This window comes from Nymphalis io, chromosome 29, assembly GCF_905147045.1.
Source record: "Nymphalis io chromosome 29, ilAglIoxx1.1, whole genome shotgun sequence".
NCBI lineage: Eukaryota > Metazoa > Arthropoda > Insecta > Lepidoptera > Nymphalidae > Nymphalis > Nymphalis io.
The window spans coordinates 1,316,456-1,344,345 of NC_065916.1; the positions used below are offsets into that span (position 1 = coordinate 1,316,456).

Sequence of the window (27,890 nt, forward strand, 5' to 3'; positions counted from 1 at the left end):
GAGATCGCCCGGTTAGTTAGAAAATGTCCATTTCAATCGAACATTGTGGGATGGAATTTATGCAAGTGCCACTGAGTGTGCTTGGTCTTGTGCTGGCGGTGAAAGAAAACATCAAGGAACTTTGCTTGTATCTGATGGAATTCTTCCATATATGTATTCACCAATCTGCATTAAAGAAGGGAGTGGACTAAGCTCCAAATCGCCTCAAACGAAAAAGCCTCTCACCCTGTGTTACTTTACTTTTAACTGGTTGGCGTATTATTCCTTTAAAATATAAACATCGCCTCATACGAGAGGATGTTAAGGATGCTTGTCCAGTACTATGGTAAAATACTTATTATATATGTCAGAACAATGTTGCAAGTTTCTAAATATTAATTAAGTAAAAGTAAGAAACTGTGTAAAGTAATAGGCCAAGGCCACAATAATGTTGTATATTTATTTTAAGAAATGTAATAATACGCTCTCCACATTGGAAAAGCATCTTTGTATGTACGTAATATCTCATTTACTGGTGGTAGGGCTTTGTGCAAGCTCGTCTGGGTAGGTACCACCCACTCATCAGATATTCTACCGCAAAACAGCAATACTTGATATTGTTGTGTTCCGGTTTGAAGGGTGAGTGAGCCAGTGTAATTACAGGCACAAGGGACATAAAATCTTAGTTCCCAAGGTTGGTGGCGCATTGGATATGTAAGCGATGGTTGACATTTCTTACAATGCCAATGTCTAAGAGCGTTGGTGACCACTTACCATCAGGTGGCCCATATGCTCGTCCGCCTTCCTTTACTATAAAAAAAAAAAAAAAAAATCCGTCGTACTGCAAAATGCGACATCGAAAAAAACCTTTATGAAAAAGGTTAATATAGAAAGAGGTTATTGTCTATGGAAAGCATTAAAACCATATGGAACGTACGTAAGCTTTATTTGTCCTTAACATTTCAATTCAACAGAATCTATTTACTAGTATCAATATCAAATACACCTTATAATAAGTTTATATGAAATAATAATAATAAAAAAAAAACAAAATATTATTGGTCTCAAAATTTAATACTTGTTCAAAATAACAACAAAATAAAATAAAAACGGTTTAACTGAAGTTCAAAATAATATGTACAATGATTTTATTATATAAATATTTGTATGATTTTCGAAATATACTTCGCTTAATCTAACATTTCGCGCGAGCAATGTATCTTGTTAAAAAGCAGCCATTTTGATTTAATTCAAAAATGGAACGTAATATATTATTACGTATTATTAAGTGCATGAACGTGCCAATGCTAAGTTCGTAAACATTTTTTTTTTAAAATATGAATGTACGAAAGCCTTTATTTGAAGTTTTAAATTCATATTCATCCGGACGGTGCTCGCGCGAAACTTTTTGAAGGGCACTTAAATAATAGAAATACTATCCATTACAATAATTCATAGTAGATTTCACTTTAGTTATTCGAAATATCGGAATGAATGATTGGCACTAAAATGGAGGGCACTCATTTCACTTTACATTATAATTACATTTTTATAAACTACGCCTTTATTATATTTTGAAGCTCGGAACATTATTGAATCGTTGTTTAAATAAACTCGGATTTTAGTGATATCTTTTAAATACATAATGGGCGTATATACAAATTTTCACATGATTATAATTTCCCCGGTATCATTCATTATAAATCTTAATAAAATATCGATACTTGACGCGTTTTGTAGCTGTTTAAAAACTTTATAGGATGGTTTTTAAATTGCAATGAGACCGTCGCATGTTACCGGAAAACGTAAGACCAGCAGGCCATATAACAATGCCAATAACTTCTGAAGCATTCTATCCTTACTAAGAGGTGCATATTTTCATTTTTTTTTAAAGTACAATAGAAAAATTGTATGCTACCTCTAACAAGTATCTAAATCACAAATTCACAGAAATATACATTTTTTATCTACACATGTTTATATGAACAGGCACATTTTCGGTTTCATTAAAAAATCTAGATATTTACGTTTCATTGGAAGCTTTCATTTCACCATAGACAGATAGATTAATAAATATCAGGAAATGATTTCAAAAATGGAACACTAACCGTTACATATACAATCGTCTATTTGTCTATGGTATTACAGTACCGCCAAATTTGATTATTGTACGTCCACTAGAAAAAAACTTCATCGTAATATACATAACGACGATTCGAATATTTTGAAATTAGAATGTGACAGTTCGAAAATTTTCGCATTTAAATATTGGTACGAAATATAAGCAATATTTTTTTTTTATTAATACAATATATTGAGCTATACACGACGACTAAACTAGCTTATTTGGTGTTTAGTTTGACATAAGGCCAGTTCGAATTACAAATTATACGGTTGCACAGAAGTGCGTGAGCCAAGTCAACAATTTAACAGCAATTAATTAATTTGGACAAAAATTAACAATTATATTAATATGAACACTATTTTAGGAACTGGCCGTTAATATAGTTTACTCAGCGGTGTTTATTGTAATGGTCTTGCCTTTGGGGTCATCGAAACGGTCCATGGTCCTTATGTCCATCATCATCATGATGCCGTAGAAGGTGATGGCCAGCAGGATGAAGACGACGAATAAACCGGACCAGATCGGTACGGTGAAGAATCCAACACAGTTGATTGACTCGCCGAACTCTAGTGTAGTGTTTCCGGTTTCTTTGAAGAATGGCTGTACCTGTAACATAGTATGTGTTTTTTTTTAAATGTATTTTATGGATGCGATTTTAATTCTGTTCAACTTTTTAAAAAAAACGTTATATTTTTAAATAGGTACGGTACAAACAGGCCTCTCACAACAGCACCTATAGACACTGATGCTGTAAAAAACACTAACCGCCATTTGGACCGCCAATACGCCAACAATCTTGCAAACTAAAATGTTATGTGCCCGTACTAACATTGGTTCGATCACCATTTTTTAATACAATAGCTATGTGTACGGGCTAATAGGCCACCTGACGGTAAATAATCTCTATTGCTATAGACATTGGCTCTAAGAATTATTAACCAATTCCTTAGATCACTATTGCTCCACCAATCCTGAGAACTGAGATGCTATGAACCTGGTGCCTGTAGTTACATTGGCTCGCTCATCCTTCCAACCGTTTGAACATGCAATCATCAGTTAAGATTAACACGTTCTAACTACTGGGGCATCTCAGCTCACACTATATATAAGTATAAGAAAGATATTATAGATTACATAATAATGAAATCTTTAATTTATGTTTAACTATTATTAAATAACAATATTGTAAAAACATAAATACATTAGACACGAAGCAGGGACTTGCACACATGATGTCATTTTAAATATTTTTCACCTTCGACCAAAGTCAAAAACATATCAATTATGAAATAAAAAATTACATAAAAAAATTTTTTGTATGGTATTATGTAAGCTGTCTTAGCAGTCAGAAGGTTTAAATTATTCTGAATAGGTAACAGGGCGGATATAATAATGTACCACAACTGGGCTAAGATCTCTTCTCCATTTAACAAGCTTTGTAGCTATGAGTTGGTGAAAATCCATGTGGTGGATATTTTCATCATCAGTGTTTTCCTTTACAGCTAAGTGTGTGATGAAATTTATATTTAGAGCCTGAGTTTAAACTTACAATTTTATTTTAACTACTAGGCCATCTCAAATCTAATTGGACACAGTCTATTTTTAAAAACTTTTTTTTTTATATAAGAATGTCAGTGTCTTCATTTGTGTCGGTTAAATGCAAGCTTAATTTCAATGCATGCAAAATGGCTTAAAATAACGATAGCCTTTTAAGTATTTTCTTTTAAACACAATTATAAAAAGTTTTTTTTTAATATTTAATTATTGTATATTTCAAATTACCTTTAAATCTTGGAATAATAAGTTGTAAGTTTGAGTATCATTTACGCTGTTGAAGGAAACACTTTGTCCGCATCTGTATGAGAAGCCCATTATCGCATGTACATCCGAATTGGGGACCAGCTCCTCGGTAATTGTTTTGGGTGAAGTCTGTTTTAAAGTCACAGAATCTGTAATTCAAATTGTTGAATTGTATAACACCATATTTATTACATAAATATATAAAAACTGAACAGGTATACAAATGGAATAAAAAAGGAGAAATAAACAGATTTTGACGTTAACAATTTTATTTCATGCAGTTGAAGTATATGTTATATTTTAATAAAATAATACTTACTGAAGAACCAGTAGCCGGCTTTTTGCAAGAAGTTCAATGTAAGAGAATTTTCCCCAAAGTTCATCGTGGTTGACATGAGTGTATCGTTAAACTCGGTGGAATAACTGGCTATGTTGTTCAGGCTCGTCTTTTCAGTGCCAATGGTGAGAGTGATTTCCTTGACGTATAACTTGAGCCCATCCATCGCCTCGTCGATTTGACCGCTTTCTGCTTGACGACGGACCCTCGAGTGACTCGAAGAAATGATCCATGACGGGTATTCTGCCGTGTACACGGCGACGACGTTCTCATACTTTTTCGTAAGCTTTGTGAACATATCTTCCATGAAATCGTTGTGGCGACGTAACATATCGGCTCTTGACTCACCCTCGATAGCATCATTCAGGTTTATGAACAGGAATTTACCACTTTTAGGTTCAAACTCTGCTGAGAGACCATTCTCTGTTAACTTGACATGGTCTACTTTCTCGGGGTCCGCTATATGGTTCAGGACGTCCAAAGCTCCTTCGACAGATGGCAAATACAGAGCTTTTCCTATGTTAGCGTGTAAATACGGGAATGATGTATCACCTTCAGAGTTTTTGAGAGAAAAATCTTCGACTGACAAAGTTTTGTCGATAAAAATAACGGTGAAGGGATCGTCTTTCAATTCGCTTTTTAAAGTTTCTTCAAATGTATCCCTCGGAACGTTCGTTAAAGGATTCGATTTTATTGATTTTGTTTTTAAATCACCCCATAAGAAAACTGGTACATGTACATTGGCGTAACTGGACACGACACTTATCACTAAAAAAGGGAACACTAAACGGCAAAACGCCATTTTCAAAACTATTACTAGTGGACGTTGCGGACTAAATTACTTAGTAAGTTTTTAGCCCAAAAATTGTCATAAAAAGACGAAAAATGGGCGATGACGATTAACCATCGGTCATGTGAAAAGTGATCATATGATTAATTTGACGCTTGTCTATGGTGCTTAATGTTGCCTTTTTAATTTTTTTATTTTAGAAGCACACATTAGATTTTATTGTTAAAAAATGTATTTTATTGTTATATTGTTTTGTTTCACACGAAAAAGATAATGTTTTGTTTCAAATTATATACTTATAATTGAAAATTTAAACAAATTAAATTTTCAATTATCTATAAAATTACGCTTAAGTCGTCTGATTTAGTGTGTTATCTTATAAACATGATCTTCTAAAAAGATTTTATATTAAAATGTCAGAATTAAAAAATATGTTAGAAAAATAAAAGAACTTTAATTTTATTTCTTCTTTTCTGTCACTTCAAAGAAATATATAAGCTAGTGAATAAATAAGTAAAAATGTCGATATTGGCTTTATTTTTATTATTACTACATTCAAGTCTGGCTGAAAGAGACACAACACCGGTTTTTATATTAGATTACGAAAAAGTTTTGTCGCATGTATCCATTGAACCTAATCCATTTGCAAAATTAAAATCTTTTGAATTTACAAAAATAATTAACGAAGCAGTTAAAAGAAGTAAAGTCGTAATATTGTTTATAGAAGATACTTTTTGTCTCGAGGACATAACTCGGAAGGACAAGCATGGGTCTCCATTTTATCATTTGAGCCAAGGTTTAAATGAACATAAAGTGAAATTTCTTCCAGCGGTTGCCCAACCATTTAAAACTTTAAAAAATCATTTTCGTCAAGAAGAATTCAACGTATTTCGATTAAGCGATTCTAGTACTAAATTAAAGATTTACGATGGTAAATTTAGACATTTTTATATTTATTTCAAAGACAAGGCTAACGAAACACGAACATCGGCGTTAAGGAGACATGATTTGTTAATACGTGAAGTATATTATGTTGTCCATCAGATTGCTTTGAAACCCGTTATCGCTTTCTACACCGGAAAGGTCAATCCGATTCTAGTGACAAAAATGAATTTCGTGCCTGTAAAACCTGAAAAGTATATTCGCCAACCAGGAGTTACTATATCGAGTTCTGGAGCTCTTTTCCATTTTATTGGTTAGTAGAAATATTTCTAAAGAATTATAGTGTATTACTTATCCTTGAATTAGTATCATTTTATATTTGACCTTCATATATTTAATATAGCTTTAAATTAAGCTTATTAAATAGCTTCATTAATTTCTTTGCCAGTCTAGTATAGTCTTGTCTAGCTACTATGGCTGCAGATCCCTAAGCTCTAGATTCAAAGTCTGGGATAGGCCAGTAAAATTAATTGGGATATTCTGTCCAAAAAATCTTTATATCTTATCTTGGTATGTATGGAATGAGTTAAACTTTCGGATTTTATGCTATAATTTCTGCTGGATTTTCATTTGCAGGTGTGTACACAACAATGGGCACTCGTCGGTCTACGTTCAGTCAGGTCCCGATGATAGCTGAGGAAACGTGGGAAGAGCACAGCCTGACAACGCGGATGGCGTACACGGACTTTGAGCTCGAATTCTCGTTTAAGTTTAAAAAGGATCGGTGGACCATTGGTACGATAGAACATCATAATTTCCTCAAACCGTTTAATTTTTTATGCTTTGAAGTCCTAACTTAACAACCGATGATCATAAAGTTTTGTCATGTCAAAGTCATGTCTGTTTGTCCTAAGTCTGGGTGTAATTATCTATATAAGTATGTGTTTACAAAAGAAATGTAGTATATATGTCATGTTTCCTTAGTACCAGCTCTGCTTAGTTTGAGATCAGATGGCCTCGTGTGAATAATGTCCCAGGATATTATTATTATTATTATATTATTTAACCTACCTAGGGTTTGTGCAGGCTCACCTGGATGGGTATGACCCACTCGTCAATTATTCTACGGTCAAATGTATTTCTTGTTTGAAGAGCTAGTCAGCCAGCGTAACTACAGGCACAAGAGACATAACATACATCGCCAATTGTGGTGGTGCATTGGCGATGTAAGGGATGGTCAATATTTTTACAATGTCAATGGCTATGGGCCATTACCACCATAGTGTAACTTACCATTAAACGATCCATTCGCTTGTTCGCCTACCAATTTTAAATTATAAAAAATAAAGTTGAAGTATAATTACTTTCAATGTACGATTCGTCCAATAAAACAGAAAAAAAATATTTTTTGCAAATAAATTTTATCAGAAAATGTCGCATTGCTGGAATGGGGGGAAGAAGTGGGGCGAACGGATATGAGAGTGGGTGCCCCATGGGACTGGTCATACGTCTGCAGCGACCCGCTTGTGCTGGTTAATATGAGAGACGGTAGTGCTGTGACCATCTCGCATTATCAAGTAAGTTTTGAAGCAAATTTAGAAGTATATAGCGTTTGGTAATGAGGCTTTCAAACTCAAGTTAAAGACACACCAAACATTTATTAAGACTTAACTTAATAGAATAGGATTCAAGTTGCAAGATATTATTTACATTTCTTTATTTATTGGTGTTGTTTTATTTTTTCTAATCTTGCTGGTTTTTCTTTTAAAAATGAAATGCTGCTAGAATAGCCATATAGTACCGGTAAACCCAATAATCTGATTATAGTCAGATGTAAAATATACATATAGTGTGTGCGTTTGTGTGCTGTGTTGCGTGTGTGTGTGCATCCTAAAATAACGATAATTCAAAATTTAAATATCTTTTACTGTGTTTGAAAATTTTGAAATACTTTGATGAAGCCTTACGTTAAATTATGTCGTTGCTAACTAAAATATATATTTTTATCAGATACAACCGTTCAACGAAGATCACCTGATCGCTCGTAACCGTACCAACGACACGAGATGCTTCGGACCCGCCGTCAACTGCGGACCGTACTTCAACGCGCACATACTCGCCGGACTCATGGTCACATTTTTTTGTTTCGGCATTTTGACGTATGGCGTCGTCAACATGTACAACTGTCATTCAAATGACAGATACGATGATCAGAACCAGAAACCGCTTGTTATAGCGTTTGAAGCTGGCCATTGATACATTAGTGCACCTTCACACAGACGGGCCGTATTTTCAAGGTTGTTTTTAACGGATTCAATGCTATTGAAAGTCATGTCTACGTAGGGCACGTTTGCTGGATACGGAATACAGTCGTGTTTGTGAATTTGCATTTCGCTCCCACAATATACACCATCGCCTAATATAAACTTATTTGATAAAACGGACCTCTGTGTGAATGTGGCCTTAATTTAATTGCAAAGCTTCGTGCTAAAATAATGCAATTTATATATATTTTTTAAGTTAAATGTTTTATGTCATAAATTGTACTAGGGTTTTGTTTTAAGTTTTTAAATAATTCATACTGCAAAGATGATTTAAATTTAATTTACTTAAGGATAATTATACAATATAATTCTTTTTTTTTTAATTTTTCATAGAAAACAGAAAATATCGATCTGTGACATAAATTGTATACAACAATGCAATGTAATGTGTAGTACAGGTTTTAGCGAGTGCGTCAATTGTCTATGGCTCATTATGCATTTTTATTGCGTAAAGATAAACAGCAAAAAGTAATAAGTTAATTTATAATTGTTTCGCTTGGTTTTTATCATTCCCCTGTAAAAAAAACCCTTTAATTAAACAACTAATGATTTGTTTTTTTTTTCTAAATAAAGAATAATTTTCAATGTAGTTTATCATTTTGTTCTATATTTGTATGCTCAATTTTTAAAACCGGGTTTAGGCACCAACGAGTGGGGTGACAAAATTACTACAATTTAACAGTTATTCATAAATATATTGCTAACAAACCAACTACAGTGCGCTTTGTTTAAGTATTTAATTCGTAATCCTGGACATAATAAATTAATATTTAATGTTAGGTTTGTTTGATTACTCTCGTAAAAAAATATACTAATTTTCAAAATCTACAAATATTATTTGATGGAGGATCGGCGTAAAGCGCAAATTTCGTTGTGTTTTTTTTAAATATATATTAGGATACAATTCATTTTTATATTTATTGTGTTCGCGTACATTTATCACCTATTTAAAACTTGCATGAAAATAAATAAATTAAAATCATTTATAGTAAGTCTATTCGCGTGCTTCAGAATGATAGATCAGCTTTAAAATACTTCCAGCATTTAGTACCTTTGTTTAAATATTTAGTACAAAAACTTTAACAAAAAAAAAAAACTAAAACCGTTCTTACCGCGGAGGTTCGTAATAATAATAAAGTGCGATAAAAGCGCGCTGCGCGTCTACGCTTGCAACCGATAAAGGCAGAATGATACATTTCATGTTACGTTTCATCAGTCTTTATATACTATTTTCGATTTCGCGTCTATCCGCTTGTCGCTCGTTAATCTGTATCGCTTACCACTCGCTCTCGTTCAGAGTTAATCAGAATTCAATCTTATTACTACATAGGATGAAAAAGTAGTAGTTTAGGGAATGGTGAGCAACTGATATACTTGCTCTTTTAGTACGCTATATATCTTTTTATATATCTCACTCGCGAGCGACAAGAGTCTACTCGCTATCGTTTAGAGGTACGATTCAGAATAATCGTGAAGCATACGGACAAAATACGTTTGGACAGACGGTAGTGAAATTGATAGTAATAACTCCAATTCTTCTTACTATAGCTGTAATAATGTTTTTTTTTACATTTCCTAAATAGAGAAGTGCAATTTACTTCATTTATTATTTAATCACCAAGAAAAATAAACACAAAAATAAAACTCAAGTCAAATTCTCGAAATAATATATTTCACTAAGCTAACTCCACATACAATTTCAATCGCGTCGCAACACACACACACACACAGACGCGCTGTGTTGCTATATATAATAATTATAATGCATATATTTTTATACATAACGTCAAAAGTCAGAAAAAATAATAAATTTATCATCATCTACTAAATATAATAAATAATAAACGCCAAAAGATGGCGGAGGATAAAACTTAAAAATATACGCATTATAACTTATGTTTTTTTTTTTTATATAAACATTAACAAGCCAACGTTCGTGATAAGGGTAAATTTTGAAGCGTATTATCAAACAATGGGCGATTTACGTATTTTTTTTTTCTTTATATCTTAAATAGGTAGGCGAACTCGCAAATGGTAATGGCAAAAGCTACCTGATGGTAAGTGGTCATCACCTGCCGTAAGAATTTTAATTTATTAAGTATTCCTTACATCTCCAATGCCACACCTATGTTTGGGGACTATGAAGTTATGTCCCTTATACCTGTTATTACACTGGCTCAATCACACTCCTAAGCGGAACATAGCAATAATAATAGCAGCATTGCTGTGCTCTGTACATTGCTGTGCTCATTTAGTACATAACCCACAATAGCACACCAACCAAGACCAATTTAAATAGATTATTATTTAATTGCACGAGCAATAATTAATTTATTACATAACAGTTACTTTAAGTAACTTATATACATATTATACATCATGTTTATTATTAGACCCCTTGTATATATAATATATATACACAAATATAAGTCATTATATATTCGAGTGATCAAAAGATATAGAGCGAGAATTGGCGTGTGGGGTCAGAATAAAAAGGGTTAATGAAAGAAAAAAAAAATCATATATCGCCCTTTAAATCTACGTAAATGCAAAATAAAGCTCTGCCACTTCTTATCTATCCAAAATACGCTAAAAAATCTATCCCTATAAATCGAACAAACAAACAAACATACCATTATATGTTTATATATATATATTACACGAGAAAGGCAATTTAAAAACAACTTATGGGATACCAGTCCTTTAACACTAAATAACATTTTTTCATTCAATCGACACCGTGCTGTTTATCGGAAAATATATGGAATTTGATTTTGTATCTATTATATTCTTTATAATTACCATAAACAATTCATAGACAATTAAATAAAAATCAACGGCTTCACCTACAAATGTTGTCTTATTGGGTTGTCGGAACAATCTTGTCTTCTTCTATCGAATATCAATGATGATAGAAAGAGACAACAGCGTTCCTAGAGTCCGTGAGCACTTACATCAATCGATAAATAAAAAACATACCATATATTTTCATAAGCAACAAACCATCAAAAGAACGAGGGGCAAAATAATCTACGAGGAATTTCAATCCTACAAATTATATTAAAAACTAGTAACTACTAGGCTATTCAATGAACCGCTCTCATCGTTCGAAATCAATCTCAGACTCCGTGCAATGAGATTGTTACTGTGTCCCTATACTTACATACTTAGCAATAATTGTGTTACGTGAATTATTTGATAAATTTCGTAAATGGCTTCGCGTCAATTTTTAATACTTTGCTTGAAATGGACGCGAACGAGGGGGCGCCGATAGGAGGTGGGTGGGTGTGCGTTAAGTTATGCAAACTCGATATATTTCTCGGCCCTACGGCATTGGAAGAATCCCGCTCACACAGCTCATATCCGTAGCCAAATAATCGACTTAACTGAAGGTAAGCAAGTGTTTCGAGTTCCACTAGGATCAATTGTTCGTCCATTTCTCTTGCTTGTTTACAAAACTTAAACAAGTATAATATTTAGTCTTTTTCAGATCTGAGAGCGCTGTTCATTCGAGACGATTCCAAAATTAAAATAATTTGTCTCCACTTTTAAGTACCCGCGCTATCCCTCTTTAACACCAAACATGGGAAAGAGACAATCACGTTGCAACGGAATCGACACCGATTTTGCATTAAAGAAAAAATATGGCAAACTTAGATAAATACCCATCAGTCCAGAAATCAATTACCAATCGACACAGTACATTAGGACCCCCCACCCAGCGACCGCCCCCTACTTTTTTAACATCGTGAAACATAAGACCGCTTGTAACATATAATACACTTGTGCACACGATTTATCAATGAATTTAATAGCTTTCGATGTGATTTTTAACTTGGAAAACGCGCGCGCCTTTTTCACATGTGATCGACTTTCTGTGGTACTCGTTAAATTTATTATAAACCACGATATTGTTTGTACGTTTACTTTACAAATGGAATTTATACGAAATGTGAACAGATCGAATCTTTCAATTCTTTGTTCAACGGCTTCTACTTGTGTCAACTTCTTGTCGATTCGATTCGAGTCGAAGCGATTTCTATCGTCTCCTTTCCGTAAATATTGGATCAACTGACGTAGCACATATTACAGAATAAGACGTAGTGTTCCCAACGCCTGTACCACCCCTCAACTTCTTACAATCCAATTGTACAAATTTCGTATAACATTCACAAAACAACCCGTAGACGCTTATTATTGTTGCATTATAAATTTATACAATACATATATCAATATAATCAAATCAATTTCAACATTCATCTGTATTTGGTTGAGTTCAATATTTACAGTTCCTATATAATTTCTAATCTTTTCTATTAATTCTTCTTCTCTTCCTTCTTTTCGTCTTCGCTCGGTGTCTGCGTTTGGGATGCACCGGACGATCCTTCGCGTTCGGCTGCCATCTGAAAGAGAAATAATAAAATTACACACACACACATATATATATATATATATATATATATATATATATATATATATATATATATATATACATACATAGTTATGAAGCCGAGATGGCCAGTGGTAAGAACGCGTGAATCTTAACCGATGATCGTGGGTTCAAACCCGGGCAAGCACCACTTAATTTTCATGTGCTTAATTTGTGATTATAATTCATCTCGTGCTTTACGGTGAAGGAAAACATCGTGAGGAAACCTGCATGTGTCTGATTTCACTGAAATTCTGCCACATGTTTATTCCACCAACCCACATTGGAAGAGCGTGATGGAATAAGCTCCAAACCTTCTCCACAAAAAGAGGAGAGGAGGCCTTTAGCCCAGCAGTGGGACATTCACAGGCTGTTACAGATATATAGTTAGGAGTTTCCTCGATTCAGACAACAGGCGTTTTTAAAAAAAGACGAGCGCTAATTTAAACTTACCATTTCGTTAGTAGACAGAAAAGTACAGTATTTATTATTGACGCGACTTGTGATTTGTTGTATGTGTTCAATTGTGTTATTTTGATTTTTAAGAGTAATTGAGCAAGTTATTTACATCAACTTGTATCATTTGCTCTAAATATGTATATTTTTTTAACTATACAATCTCCACTAATGTGTGGTTTGTGCTGTGGGCTGTTGACCAAAGTATTGAAGTTGGCAGTGCCACAGAAAGCGTCTACAGACTGCTTGCTCCTGAACTATTTTCTTTCATATCAAGTTTCCCCCGTCTTACTGGATTATGAGAGCAATGAAATAGTGCACTTATGTTCGAGTTTACACTTCTACACAATAATATGTCAAGCAGTTGCCAAGGCATCGGTGAGGATGTATCATCGCTTATAACAGATTCCAATAAGACAGTGCCTTTCAAATGATATGTTTTATTGTATGGAGGGAAAGGCAATGGGTCATCATATTTATGATTTACCATAAAATAACATCCATTAGACATTAATTTAGCACATTTGCTTGACCACTAAACCAATTTCATAGGTGAGGTGGCTCAAAAACGTGCACAAACATTATTTAATACTAAATTTATTAATCTGTGGTATTCTGCTAATCTTTGACGAGCCAGTTGGCATGGATGGTAGATACTTGTGATTATCTATATAAATATGTATTTACAAACGAAAAGTAGTATATGTAGTATATCAGTTGTCTGGATTCCATAGTACGAGCTGTGCTTAGTTTGGGATCAGATGGCCGTGTGTGAATAATGTCCCAGGATATTATAATTTAATCTGTACTTGAAAAACCAATTAACATGCTGGACAAACCAGGCCTTAAATAAAATACGAATATTGCGTTCCCTAAGTTTTAAGATAATGACTTAGATGTACCTTCTTGTAAGCTTGTTCGAAGAGTTTTAAGCTAGCTTGCTGCAATTGTCCGGTTGCTGTGCGGATTGCCTCAGGGTCTGCGGTCTCCTTCTGTGCAAGCAGCTCACGGAGCTTGGCCATCTCACCGCGAAGTTTGTCACACTGTAATATAAATATTTCCTATATTATTGTTTTTTTAAAGGTATTTTTCTATAGTCAATTATCATTTAAATGCAAAACTGTTTTTTCATGTTAAACTCTTACAACAAAGGACTAAATTCATTCCATGAAAATTTCCTTAAAAAACAATCTTTATTTAATTTCATATTAATATATGTAGTATCACATTTATCATGGATGGTAAGTAGTCACTACCGCCCAGACATTGGCAATGTAAGAAATATTAAACATCCCTTACATGACCAATGTGCCACCAAACTTGTAAACTGAGATGTTATGTCCCTTCAACCTGTAAACTTGTTCACTCACCCTCACTCACGCACCGCAATACTAAATATTGCTGTTTTGCGATAGAATTATGAGTGGGTGGTACCTACCCAGACGGGCTAGCAGAAAGCCTTACCACCTAGTGAAATATGAAATAAATTAACTAGATACTAAATATTATAATCAATTTGTAGGCGTCGTAAATATCTCATACACAAATAACGCACGAGGGGGTAACGACACCATTTACTCTAGCACCCTGCTTTGCCACCCGAATATTACAAAATTCGAAGGGATTAAATCGGATGCAGTAATAAATAAAAAAACTCATTAAACCACATTTACCAAATGTAACATTTTCGCGCTTTAGCGTTTTTTCTATTGCTTTAGAAAATTCGACAGTTACTCTTATCGGTAAATAAATAAATATTCTAGCATATACGAGTAGGCCCAGTAGTACCTCGTCCTGTGGCAGGTGCGCGCGGTACTCGTCCAGCTTGGTGTCGGTATCGTGCAGGATGCCCTCGGCCTGGTTGGTGGCCTCCACCCGCTCGCGCTTGTCCTTGTCCGCCGCCGCGAACTGCTCGGCCGCCTTAACCATGTTCTCGATCTCGTCCTTGGATAGACCGCCCGATGACTGGATCACGACTGGAATTAATTATTGCACATATTACTTATTATCATTATAGAATTAGGAGGAGGCTCGTCGGTGGACACCCACGTGGTGGTCTTAAACGAAGATTAGGGATTCAAATTCAGGCAAGCACGGCAGTACAACTATAGTGCTTCGCTTATTTGCATTTTAAATAACAAAATGCGAAAGCTAAATCTAAGATATATCACTTTGTGTAAGCTGTTCTAAGTAGATGCCACACACTCATTACCACCAAATAGAAATAATTTGTACGTTGTGTACCAGTTTGAAGGGTAAGAGAGGCAGTGTAATAGTAATGCCATGTCGGTGGCGCATTAGCGATGTAAGGGATGGTTAATATTTCGTACAGCGCCAATGTATATTAATAATAATTTTCAATAGACAAAAAAAAAAACGAAACAATGCTAATGGCTGTCATTAAAACCTAATAACTATCCATGAATAAGGGATATTCATTTTAAAAACTCACTTTGTTGTTCCTTTCCGGTACCCTTGTCTCTAGCCGACACGTGCACGATGCCGTTAGCGTCAATATCGAATGTGACCTCGATCTGTGGCACTCCACGCGGCGCTGGTGGGATGCCGACGAGCGAGAACTGTCCGAGGAGCTTGTTGTCCGTCGCCATCTCACGCTCGCCTTGGTGAACTTTAATCTCGACTTGAGTTTGACCGTCGGCAGCTGTGAATCATACACGTGTTTCGTTCAGGACCTCATCAATGATAGCATTCTACAAAAGTTGTAGAGATTTTTATTGTTGTACCAATTTATTTAAGATAAACAATAAAATGTACACTAAAATAAGTAATGCTTAAAATTAATAGAACTTATATTAACTGCAGACAGCAGTATATAAATTTAAAATTTGAGATAAAGATTATATCTCGCTGGTATACTTCTCAGGTTTGAGGTGTTTTAATGTAGCGCGGTTTCTAGGAAAGCCGTAAATATAACGATCGACGACTAGCTGGTATCGCGCGTCTCTCTTGCGTCGCTGCAAACGCAGGCGCATCGGCGCAAACGCATATCGACGACGCAATTTATTTTAATATTAACAGTGGTGAGAAGACGAAAATCTTAAACGATTATTCCGAACAAAGCCAGAACAACTAAATTTTCACGTGCTTAATTTGTGTTTCATAATTCATCTCGTGTTCGGAAGTAGAAGTCTCGCCCAGCAATGGGACATTTACAGTATGTTAATTTTTTTTAACTTTTAAATGACTAATATACGGCTAAATAATAAAAACTTAGAAATAATAATTCTCACTCAAACACGGTCACACAATCTATTCCTCCTAAGAGCGTCAGTCCGTAACAACTCACCCGTGGAGAAGACCTGGCTCTTCTTGGTGGGGATGGTGGTATTGCGCGTGATGAGCTTGGTGAAGACGCCGCCCAGCGTCTCGATGCCGAGCGACAGCGGCGTGACGTCGAGCAGCAGGATGTCGGTGACGTCGCCGGCCAGCACGCCGCCCTGCACGGCCGCGCCCACGGCCACCGCCTCGTCCGGGTTCACGGCGCGCGACGGCGCCCGCCCGAAGATCTCCTGCACCGTGGCTTGCACCTGCATCGAACCGGACATTATTGTCACATTTATTTTACACATTAACAACTATTGACTTTATTTAACTATTTTTTTTTTAAATAGAATAGGAACGCGGACGAGCATATGGGCCACCTTTTTTTTTTTTTTTTTTTATATCGCCGGGAGGGCAAATGACTCTACTCCACCTGATGGTAAGTGGTAGTAGAGTCCAAACGCGACGACGGCCAGTACAGACGGGAAAAACGTTCTGCACTAGCCGCCTTCGCCTTGCCGGCCCGCAAGATGCCTCTTCACGCCTCGTTTGAAGGAACCCAGGTTGTAAGAGGAGGGGAATACGTGAGCTGGTAAGGAATTCCATTTTTTGGAAGTGCGACAAAGAAAGGAGTTGCCAAATTTCTTTGTTCGCGATGGAATTGATGTCACAGTTAGGCGGTGACATCGAGAACCAGCCCGCGTGGACTTAAGAAGGAAGGGGGAAGCAGGAATTAGAGAGAATAATTCCTCAGAGCACTCGCCGTGATACAGTCGATAGAAAGCGCTCAGTGCTGCTATCTCACGACGCAATTGTAAAGGTTCAAGGGTGTTTGTGACCTTTACGTCGCCAATAATGCGTACGGCACGTCGCTGCAACCGGTCCAAGGCCTCAAGTAGGTACTTAGCGGAGCCATCCCAAAGGTGCGAGCAATATTCCACGCAAGACCGTACCTGTGTTTTGTACAGCAGGCACAGTTGTTGTGGCGTGAAAAAGCGCCGCACCTTGTTCAGAACTCCGAGTTTCCGTGAAGCTGTTTTTATAACAGCCTCGATGTAATCCCTTGGACTAAGGTCGCAGCGAACGTCAATCCCCAGCATGGCGATTTTGCTTTGCATCACCAGCGGAGTACCACAGAGGGAGGGAAGAGGGGAAAATGTTGACTTTTTCGCCGTGAGAGCGCATACCTGTGTTTTCTTGGCATTAAACTCAACAAGATTATCAGAGCCCCATTTGGCGATGAGATCTAACGTCCTATCGAGTTCAATGACAAGATTCTCCCGCCTCTCCTCAGTTTCCGCCCGCCCAGCCACTGCGCGTCCGTGGTATCCACCATGCACTGTACTATCATCTGCATAGCAATGTATGTTCCCAAGGGAGAGCATATCATTGATATGCAAAAGAAAGAGTGTGGGAGATAGCACAGATCCCTGGGGGACCCCAGCATTCACTACATAGAATTGTGAAGCGCAACCATCTACTAAAACACGAAGGCTACGCTTGTGTAGGAAGCTGGCAATCCAGGTGCATAGCTGAGCAGGCAGACCATATGCCGGTAGCTTGGAGAGAAGACTTCTGTGCCAGACCCTGTCGAAAGCCTTGGAGATATCGAGGCTGACAGCCAACGATTCTCCATGCTTGTCGATAGCTTCACCCCAGAGGTGTGTTACGTACGCTAGAAGATCACCTGTGGACCGTTTTGGTCGAAAACCGTACTGACGATCATTAATTAGACAGTGATCTTCTAGGTAATGGATCAGTTGGTTGTTTAAAATCCGTTCCATCACCTTACAAAGTACTGAGGTGATAGCTATTGGCCGATAATTTGCCGGGTCAGACCGATCCCCTTTTTTGGGAACCGCTTGCACATTAGCTGTTCTCCAAGCCTCCGGCACACTTCCCGAAGAGAGAGAAAGTTGGAACAGGCGCGTTAACACAGGAGACAGCTCCGCTGCGCACTTCTTCAGCACTATGGCTGGTATTCCATCGGGACCGCTAGCTTTCCGTACATCAAGTGATTGCAGCTCCGCACGCACATCACGTTGCCTGATTTTAATGTCAGGCATCGTATGGCCACATGCAGGTATTGTAGGTGGCAGTGCACTACAATCATCGATGACGGAATTGTCGGCAAAGAGTTTAGCCAGGAGATCAGCTTGCTCTTGCGGACTGTGAGCTAGCGATCCGTCCGGATTTCTGAGCGGTGGCAGCGAAGGTTGGCAGAAGTTGTTTTGCACAGACTTGGTCAGACGCCAGAAGCTACGGGAGCCCCTAGGATGCGAAACATATAAACCTAATCTTAAGTGGTCACTAAAGCCCATATACATTGGCATTGTAAGAAATGTTAACCATCGCTTACATCACCAATACGCCAGCAACCTTGGGAACTAAGATGTTATGTCCCTTGTGCCTGTAATTACACTGGCTCACTCACCCTTCAAACCGGAACACAATAATACCAAGTACTGCTGTTTTGCGGTAGAATATCTGATGAGTGGGTGGTACCTACCCAGATGAGCTTGCACAAAGTTCTACAACCAGTAGAAAACTAACTCTCGTGTTATGTAGACCTGCAGCAGCACGTCATCACTCGCCCGTGACATGTTGACAATCGACTTACCGTGTATCCTCGAGATGTTATAAATATTATGGTTAATGTCGCAAATCACTTTCCGACAGTTCAGTCTGTTTGTTCTTAGTATAGTAGCTTACTGCAGCCTGACGGCTCTATTATAAGAAATACTTTTATTTAAATTTGAAATGTCTGAGAGATTATAACCCGAACATGTAAAAATATATTGAGCGGGGAATATATCCTCATGTCGATCTAGCACCGGTCGATATGACTGCCTAACCAGCTGTAGAGAACAAACTGGTATCGGTTTGTGCATACAGTGCTTACTTATCTATCTATGTATGTTTCTTTGAAATATTTACCCACAAGAGGTATTCTTTCTATATATCTTTCTCGATACATCTTAGAGTAGTAGTAGAGGAACTTGTAATGTACTGGGTCTTTGAGAATTTTTAATAATTATTCTTTAGTTGTATTTACAAAATAACCATTTCAGTAATACTCCTAAAATTTATTGAACATAAAATTGAATTAAAAACATTTGAAACAAAAATTTTGGTCTATAAGTCTAAGACTTGCGCGAAGCTCCAACACCAATAATTCAAGATTAAAATGATTGTCGAATAGCTTACCTTGGGCATCCTGGTCATGCCGCCCACCAGCAGCACCTCCCCGACGTCGGTACGCGCGACCTCGGCGTCCTGCAGCGCGCGCTGGCACGGCGCCACCGTGCGGCGGATCAGGTCGCCCACCAGCGACTCCAGCTTCGAGCGGGTCATCTGCACACGGCGGGAAAGAGTGAGCCAACTGCCTGGGCGTATTGTAGTGCACAAGTGTGTGCACAAATGGTTAATATTTTTCGAGATATTCTTTGACATTTGTCTACAGAATCACTTTCCTTTCGGTTTTCGAGTAGTACATAATTTTTGTTTTTAATATATCATCGTGTTTAGTGTAAACTAATTAAAATGTAACAAAATTATTCGACCCAACTCGTCATACTGCTGAGAGAGAGTGGTTTCATGATGTATTCAATCTTGCACTTCTTTACAACTACATTTGAGCGAATATATCGCAAAAATGATAACATAAAAGTGCATATCCGTTTGAATACGAATCTGTTTGTTCGTGTATATTGTATTCCAATGGAAGGAGTAAATAAAACGGCACCGACCCTGAATCGACATGACTGGCGTAAATGGTCGAGATCTTAAAATAATCTGTGGTTAATCATTATTCATTCGTGAAAAAATTGCGTTTTCGATCGACGAAGCTGATATCTGTACTTTGAAAGTTAAATTCAAGTAAATATCTATAAGTAGACAAGTGTTGTATTATAAATAGAGATGCATTAATCAATGACTCCTTTATAATACAGCAGTGCTATTAGCGTATCATATGGAATTTATAAATATAAGTTGTTTGTGTTTGTTGTTGTTTGTAAGGTGTCATGCAGATACAATTATTGAGAACGTAATATACCTTTAAATTCATGTGCTTCGGTCCCGAAGCGTCCATAGTGAGGTAGGGCAGGTTGATGTCCGTCTGTAGGGAACCGGACAGTTCGATCTTAGCCTTCTCCGCAGCTTCTTTGAGACGCTGCATAGCCATCGCATCTTTACGGATATCGATACCTTGCTGGAAATATAATATAATATTATTATTATGAGAATATAACTTAGGTTAGGTCTGTTCTCTACTAGCTGAATATTATTAGCGAATATGAATAAACAGCTCGGTTAAAAACCATCCCTACTAATATGGCGTATATTCAAGCACGAACCCTTATTCTCACATTCCGACACGACCGGAAATAGATCAGGCGCAGAACTAACGGCCTTACGTGCTTTCCGAGGCACGGAAGTATACACAACTACACTGCTACAGATATTCTTGGACCAAATAATCCAATAACAGCTTTAAATCGGCCAGTCTGTTTGAACTCTATGACTTCCGGATTTGCAGCCTTTACATTGTTACTTAATATAAAAAATAATAATCAATTTGATTTTAATATTAACATGTATATCATTCTAAATTAGTATATTATTATTAGGACATTAATATCGCCGGACATACAACGTCCAGCAAAATTAAGCCTTTGCCTTGATAAATAATAAAAATAAAACAGTTGCACTACTCACGTCTCTCTTAAACTCGTCCACGAGGAAGTTAACGATGACGTTGTCAAAGTCCTCTCCGCCGAGCAGAGTGTCGCCATTGGTCGACTTCACTTCGAAGACACCCTTTTGAATTTCGAGCACCGATATGTCGAATGTACCACCGCCGAGATCGTAGACTGCGATACTGTTGATATAAAAAAAAAAATATAATATAATTATATAACCTATTACTATTCTAGATATCTACTGTAGAATAACATAGTTTTCACTCATCATCATTAAACGATTCGAAATTTGAAACCGAATAATCTCATATCATGTGTCATCTATTTGATATGTGACATTGGCAGAATATTTTGCGCTCAATCAGCGTAGATACACGCCAGAAAAGGGGAAAAAAAAGTCTATTACTGCTACAAGAGTAAAGACGAACAACTTCGACATTGAATTGACTCGATATCATTGTCGAAATCTTAAATAATCTATGATTTGCGAAAAAATTAAATCTTGGATGTCAGTGAAATTGTTATCGGAACTGTGTAAGTAAAATTGGTGAGATGGTTAATTCTTAAAGCAAATGTCTATGGGGAGCATAGGTTGTAGTCATTTTGCCTGACCGTCTTCCTATTTCATATAAAATAAAGCTAAGAGCCGAATCTAAAAACAAATCCTCATATTTCCTTAATGAACATTTAATTCCTTTACGGGGATTACCACAGCCGATTCTTAATATAAAAAGTTTAATGTAATTATTAAAGTGTAATGTAGCGCGGTTTCTAGGAAGATCAGCGGCAAAAAAAACCGCGACCAGCTGGTACCGCGCGTCTATCTCGCATCGCTGCAAATAAACACGCGCATGAAACGCGAGCTATGATCTGCGATGCGGTACATATTGAAAAAAAAAACTGCAAGTTTTCCTATTGTATAAAAAAAAAGAAAGAAAGAAGGCGAGCGAGCATATGGGCCACCTGATTGTAACTGGTCACCAACGCCCATAGACATTGGCTTGTAAGAAATGTTAACCATCGCTTACATCACCAATGCGCCAACAACCTTGGAAACTAAAATTTTATGTCCCTTGTGCCTACACTGGCTCACTCACCCTTCGAACCGGAACACAACAATAACAAGTACTGCTGTTTTGCGGTACAATATCTGATGAGTGGGTGGTACCTACCCAGACGAGCTTGCACAAAGCTCTACCATCAATAAAGTAGCAAGTAGGTACATATTTTGTCTCACTCACACTCGATCCTCGGTCTTGTCCATGCCGTAAGCGAGAGCGGCGGCGGTCGGTTCGTTGATCACACGCAACACGTTCAAACCGGAAATTTGTCCTGTAAATAATATATTTTTTTAAATACTATACAATATATTTAATTTCTAACATTATCAAAATCAAAATACTTCAATTGTTTCCGCCCGCGGGTGAAGGGGAGGGGGTCAGGTGTTAGCCTTCACTTTCACCAGTGATAATATTAATTATGATTCAAATTGGTATAGACGAGTGCTATCGAATCGATTCTACTTCGAATTTTACTATGTTAATTATAATGCAAACCTACCTACTGTATATCAACTCAGATAGACAATAGTGAAACCTATCTAGTACAGAATATCTTTTGTTTTGTCTCATCAATGTTTTTTTTTTTATAGAATAGGAAGGCGGACGAGCATATGGGCCACCTGATGGTAAGTGGTCACCAAACGCCCTTAGATATTGGCATTGTAAGAAATGTCAACCATCGCTTATATAGCCAATGCGCCATCAACCTTGGGAACTAAGATTTTATGTCCCTTGTGCCTGTAATTACACTGGCTCACTCACCCTTCAAACCGGAACACAACAATACCAAGTACTGCTGTTTTGCGGTAGATTATCTAATGAGTGGGTGGTACCTACCCAGACGAGCTTGCACAAAGCTCTACCACCAGTAAAGCGTGTAGTTTATTAGATTCTTAAAGTATAATGTAGCGCGGTTTCTAGGAAGGTAAATGTCCTTAATGAACATTAAATTATTCTAAGGGGATTACCACAGCCGATTCTTAATATAAAAAGTTTAATGTAATTATTAAAGTGTAATGTAGCGCGGTTTCTAGGAAGATCAGCGGCAAAAAAACCACGACCAGCTGGTACCGCGCGTCTATCTCGCATCGCTGCAAATAAACACGCGCAGGAGACGCGAGCTATGATCTGCGATGTATCATATGCTCATCACTACATGTCATATAACAAAGTCCCCTCGCATCTGTACATCTGTCTGAACGCGATTAACTCAAAAACTACCAAATGCGTAAAACTTTTAGCTTATAATCCTTTTTTTTACCCCCTGAACGTGTATGCAATTTTTCATGAATATCATTTCAGTAGTTAAGACGTGAAAACGTAACAAACAAACACACTCTCGCATTTATAATATTATTGTAAGCATTACAATTGCTTATTACCGTAACCGTAACAGCAGCGCTCCAATGCGGGTTGGTGAAAATCGCTTATCGGTTGTAAAATAAAAAAAATACCACCGGTTCGAAAAAGACAAAACCTTGTTCTCAAAAGTACAGGCGAAAGAAACTCATCGGGTTCATTTCATTTATAATACAACCAGTTTCGCTCGCGTGTTAGGTGGTAGGCGTTAGAGTACATCTTTTCTTGAGGTTCAAGCTTGCTTCATATCAAATTTCATCAAAATCGCTTGTGGTTTAGTCATAAAAGCGTAACAGATAGACGGAGATATTATCACATTTATTATATCAGTATAAATATAAATACAACAATAATAAACTTAACTTCTTTGATCCAGGGTTTGAGCAAAGGACTTTGAGTTTATCGGCCTTAGATATAAGCAACTAAACAAATGAATTAATAAAAGAATAGTATGGTCTGAACAAACGTACCAGCATCCTTGGTCGCCTGTCGCTGGGAGTCGTTGAAGTAAGCCGGTACCGTAACCACGGCGTTCTTCACACCGGTGTTCAGGTACGCTTCGGCCGTCTCCTTCATCTTCATCAGAACGAACGCTCCGATCTGACTCGGTGAGTAGACTTTACCATCGCTTCCTGTAATAAGTAGATTCGACATTTATTTTTTGTTTTATCAAGGCAAATATGCAACAATATTATTATTTATTTATTATCTATCTAATAATTAATATCTTGTACATCTAAACTCTTAAGACCATTTTATCTGCACGATGGTTCTCTTGAATAAAGTTTAAAGAAAAACATAATCAGGAAACCTGCATATGTCATATCCGATTCTGACATATATTTTGCTGCTCAAATTGTAGCAGCATGTTGGCAGACTCCGAACCTTCTCAAGAGGTGATGATTTTGCCCAGCAGTGGCACCTTTACATTCTGTTACTTATAAAAAAGAATAATAATCAAATAATTGAAATGTAGCGCGGTTTCTAGGAAGGTCAGCGGCAAAGAAACCACGACCAGCTGGTACCGCGCGTCTATCTCGCATCGCTGCAAATAAACCCGCGCAGGAGACGCGAGCTATGATCTGCGATGCGTTTAACTCTTAAAACTTAAGGTTACCTTTCAAGTTTTCAAGACGAAATAAGTGCTAAATATGGTACCAACCTTGGACCCAAGCGTCGCCATTCGAAGCCTTAACGACCTTGTAAGACAAATTCTTCATATCCTTTTGGACTTCAGGATCTTCGAATCTCCTACCGATGAGACGCTTGGTAGCGTAAAACGTGTTTCCGCTGTTGGTGACGGCTTGTCTCTTGGCTGGCATGCCGACCAGGCGCTCGCCATCCTTGGTGAAGGCCACGTGGGAGGGCGTCGTTCTGGAACCTTCGCTGTTCTCGACCACCTGTGAATGATAGGGGTTCAGTGAAATAAAATGTAATAAATAATATTCTTACCAAGTAATAAATAAAGTCTAAACTTTACAATAACCTTTCCTAAGCCTTATATCACCAGTATCATCATCAGAGTCCATATATGGCAGATGTCAACAGCCATATTAGAAAACTTGACATAGACTTTCCTTTGTTTGACATTATACAAAAAAAAAAAAGAAATTAAAAAAGTAGCTTGAATGTACTAAAATTGTAATAAACTCAATATTTAAAAAATCAACAAAGTTGGTTTATGAAAAAAAAATATAGAACATACATATGACGTATATATCGGACGTCGGGATCATCTAACCTCCAGATTAAAACTAACAAATTATTTAAGGTTAACAGAAATTGTCATGTAGCGCGGTTTCTAGGAAGGTCAGCGGCAAAAAAAAACCGCGACCAGCTGGTACCCCGCGCGTCTATCTCGCATCGCTGCAAATAAACACGCGCATTGTGACGCGAGCTATGATCTGCGATGCGAACACATTATAATAAAATGGTAGGGAAATATTCGCCTTCACAACGTAAATAGCTTATATGTGCGGCTAGATATGCTACTCCATTCAACAAAGCTTCCAAGTCACGTTCTCTTCCAAAGTCTTCAACTTTCTAATACAAGTATGACCTCACAGGTAGCACTATTAAGACGAGCACTCCTAACCACAGTTAGGTCTCAGTACTCGCCTTCAAGTCCAATGACGCTGCTGAGGTCCACATAAAAACCCCACTATTCCATATAATTAAAAAAACATTTATATGTATACCTTTGGTGTCTTTCCTTCCATAACAGCGACGCATGAGTTTGTTGTCCCCAAGTCGATACCAATGACTGCGCCACGTACGCCCTCCGATCTTGAATAAGCAATTTTTCAATATTACAATCGTTTCACCAATAATTATTTATCCCACTACACATAAATACTTTATTCGGGCTCTTACAAGTGCTTATGAATCATCATTTTACAATATAATATTAAATTTTAAAACATTTATAATTAATTTAAGCAAAAAATAAATCAAATTTTAAATTGTTTCCTTGTTCCTAGTAAATTAAACCATTATCTAATTTTTTTATTCAAGTCGGTTGTGCCTGTAGTTATACTGGCTCACTCACTCTTCAAACCAGAACACAACAATATTGAGCATTGCGTTTAACGGTAGAAATTATGAATGGGTAGACCCTACCTAGACAGCCTGACACAAAGCCTTTCCACCAACTAACGCACATTTGACTAAAATCACTACTTAAAAACTTAACAATATACTGAATCAAACACAAAACAAACATTGTAAATGGTTCATAGATAAAACATTTATAAACAAACGTACATAAAAAAATATCTATATGTTAACCAATTGAGAACCTCCATTTTTTAAAACAATTAATTAAAACAAATGTTTAATATTTGTTGATTTTCATGCAGGATATAATACCATGATAAATTAAATTAAAGATGAAACATTGTAATCCAACATGGTCAAAACAGTACATAGAAAATATATATATATTGCAAAAAATCTTCATCAATATATGTTTAAGCATATTGTGGCTTGTTCATTGTCTAATTGCTATGTAATTTGTTGAATTACAAGGTACTCCAAAAAGGTTCTCATAAAAGTTCCAGACAACATGGAATCAGTGGCAGTATTGAATAGTTCAATAAATTTAATCATCTGCACCACCTAGCAAAAACATATTAATCTTCTTATCTTTTTAGTCTCTTCATTCCGAGTTGGCGGTAGAATTACATCTTGTGTAATGAAACAAAAGCAGTTGTCTACTCGTATTAGGTATGAATAATGCAGCTAGTAACAGAGATTTCACTAATATTAATAGTTTATAAAATTGAGATGTATTTCAATGTATACAACTAATACAGTGCGACTTGCTTCATATTAAATGTCTTATAAGACTATATATTCAATATGGAAAGCTATTTTTTTTAAATATATCATTTCATAAAATGATGCAATTTCTCTTATAGCTTGGAAATGAAAATTAATAATTTTAATTTAAAAAAAATGCGTCTTAGATAGTTCTTATTGGAGTTCTGATCTTGCAATCTTTGGTTAATGGTGTGATATTATATTTAGTAAAAATACGTAAAATTTTCAAAATATTCTGTGTACGACAAATGCAATAATAATAATTAGACGTTATATCCAAAGTAAGTGCAAAGGTCAGTAGATATAGGTTAGGATGAAATTCTTGTATCATATTGAATTATTTTAAACTTACTTATGCCTTTGTTGCAATCCATGTTGTTGGTAGATTGGTACTGTGGGAGCTGCGCTCTGGAAACAGCAAAAGATGTTCCGTTTAATAAAAAAAATGATTGCGACATGTGCCCCCCGGCTAAAACCGATATAATTTCAACTATAAAACTTGACCGCTATTTAAAAAAGTGCGTATAAAATTTTAGAAAGATCAAGAACATTTGACATACAAACGATTTTCATTCGTTTTTAATATATTAAAATGGTAACTTACATTTTTGAGAATCGATGAGAAATTTCTGTGCGTGTAAATATCTGAAATGCCGGAGCAATCCAACGCCTTTCGGCTTATCACCCGCGTTGCTGTTAACATTTTAATTATTGTATATTCAACGTACTTATTAAATTATTTCTAATTTATTTCACTTCAGACAAAACCATGTGGATGACGCAACTACTTGAAAGAACAATTTTTCTTTTTTTTAACACTAGATAGAGCGAGCTTCTCAGATTCTTGCCACACGGAAAATAACGCTCCGAGTACAATGCGCGTTAATCGATATGGAATGTTCTCGTTTTAGTACGAAATATATTTTATTTTCATTGGTGATTACTTAAGCTTCAACATTTTGATTGGTCAATCATTTCGGCTATACTATTTTTAGCCAATCGTTGATATTAAATTGACATTTAACTTGAAAATGACAGTAAG

The 27,890-nt window shown here is 36.6% G+C and overlaps 4 protein-coding genes across 4 annotated transcripts in view; 1 reads left to right on the top strand and 3 right to left on the bottom strand.

The window, feature by feature from the left end:
* Positions 1–27,890, bottom strand: part of LOC126779560 (hemolin-like) — a 57,451-nt gene that overhangs the window by 27,903 nt on the left and 1,658 nt on the right. The gene's annotated exons all lie outside the window — the stretch shown is intronic.
* Positions 1,855–5,171, bottom strand: LOC126779566 (V-type proton ATPase subunit S1). The gene is made up of 3 exons (XM_050503673.1): positions 4,224–5,171; positions 3,887–4,053; positions 1,855–2,710 (listed from the first exon to the last, which is right to left on the bottom strand). Exons 1-3 carry the CDS (start codon positions 5,041–5,043, stop codon positions 2,489–2,491), a joined length of 1,209 nt encoding a protein of 402 aa, XP_050359630.1. The 5' UTR covers positions 5,044–5,171; the 3' UTR covers positions 1,855–2,488.
* Positions 5,551–8,169, top strand: LOC126779781 (uncharacterized). The gene is made up of 4 exons (XM_050503918.1): positions 5,551–6,226; positions 6,550–6,708; positions 7,342–7,490; positions 7,924–8,169. Exons 1-4 carry the CDS (start codon positions 5,551–5,553, stop codon positions 8,167–8,169), a joined length of 1,230 nt encoding a protein of 409 aa, XP_050359875.1.
* Positions 9,893–27,704, bottom strand: LOC126779477 (heat shock 70 kDa protein cognate 5). The gene is made up of 14 exons (XM_050503485.1): positions 27,453–27,704; positions 27,201–27,256; positions 25,726–25,813; positions 24,690–24,927; positions 23,998–24,159; positions 22,349–22,439; positions 21,124–21,286; positions 20,462–20,617; positions 19,612–19,758; positions 16,430–16,670; positions 15,575–15,784; positions 14,911–15,098; positions 14,025–14,165; positions 9,893–12,640 (listed from the first exon to the last, which is right to left on the bottom strand). The coding sequence occupies exons 1-14, from the start codon at positions 27,549–27,551 to the stop codon at positions 12,554–12,556; spliced, it is 2,067 nt and encodes a 688-aa protein (XP_050359442.1). The 5' UTR covers positions 27,552–27,704; the 3' UTR covers positions 9,893–12,553.

Excerpts from the sequence above, each read along its gene's own strand:
- LOC126779477 (XM_050503485.1), bottom strand. The coding sequence starts at position 27,551 with ATGTTAACAGCAACGCGGGTGATAAGCCGAAAGGCGTTGGATTGCTCC. Across the intron at positions 19,759-20,461 it reads CGAAGCACATGAATTTAAAG|ATGACCCGCTCGAAGCTGGA; the intron begins GTATATTACGTT and ends CGCCGTGTGCAG. Across the intron at positions 12,641-14,024 it reads TCGAACAAGCTTACAAGAAG|ATGGCAGCCGAACGCGAAGG; the intron begins GTACATCTAAGT and ends TTTCTCTTTCAG.
- LOC126779566 (XM_050503673.1), bottom strand. The coding sequence starts at position 5,043 with ATGGCGTTTTGCCGTTTAGTGTTCCCTTTTTTAGTGATAAGTGTCGTG. Across the intron at positions 4,054-4,223 it reads AGCCGGCTACTGGTTCTTCA|ATTCTGTGACTTTAAAACAG; the intron begins GTAAGTATTATT and ends TTTGAATTACAG. Across the intron at positions 2,711-3,886 it reads TATTATTCCAAGATTTAAAG|GTACAGCCATTCTTCAAAGA; the intron begins GTAATTTGAAAT and ends ACTATGTTACAG.
- LOC126779781 (XM_050503918.1), top strand. The coding sequence starts at position 5,551 with ATGTCGATATTGGCTTTATTTTTATTATTACTACATTCAAGTCTGGCT. Across the intron at positions 6,227-6,549 it reads AGCTCTTTTCCATTTTATTG|GTGTGTACACAACAATGGGC; the intron begins GTTAGTAGAAAT and ends TTTCATTTGCAG. Across the intron at positions 7,491-7,923 it reads TGACCATCTCGCATTATCAA|ATACAACCGTTCAACGAAGA; the intron begins GTAAGTTTTGAA and ends TATTTTTATCAG.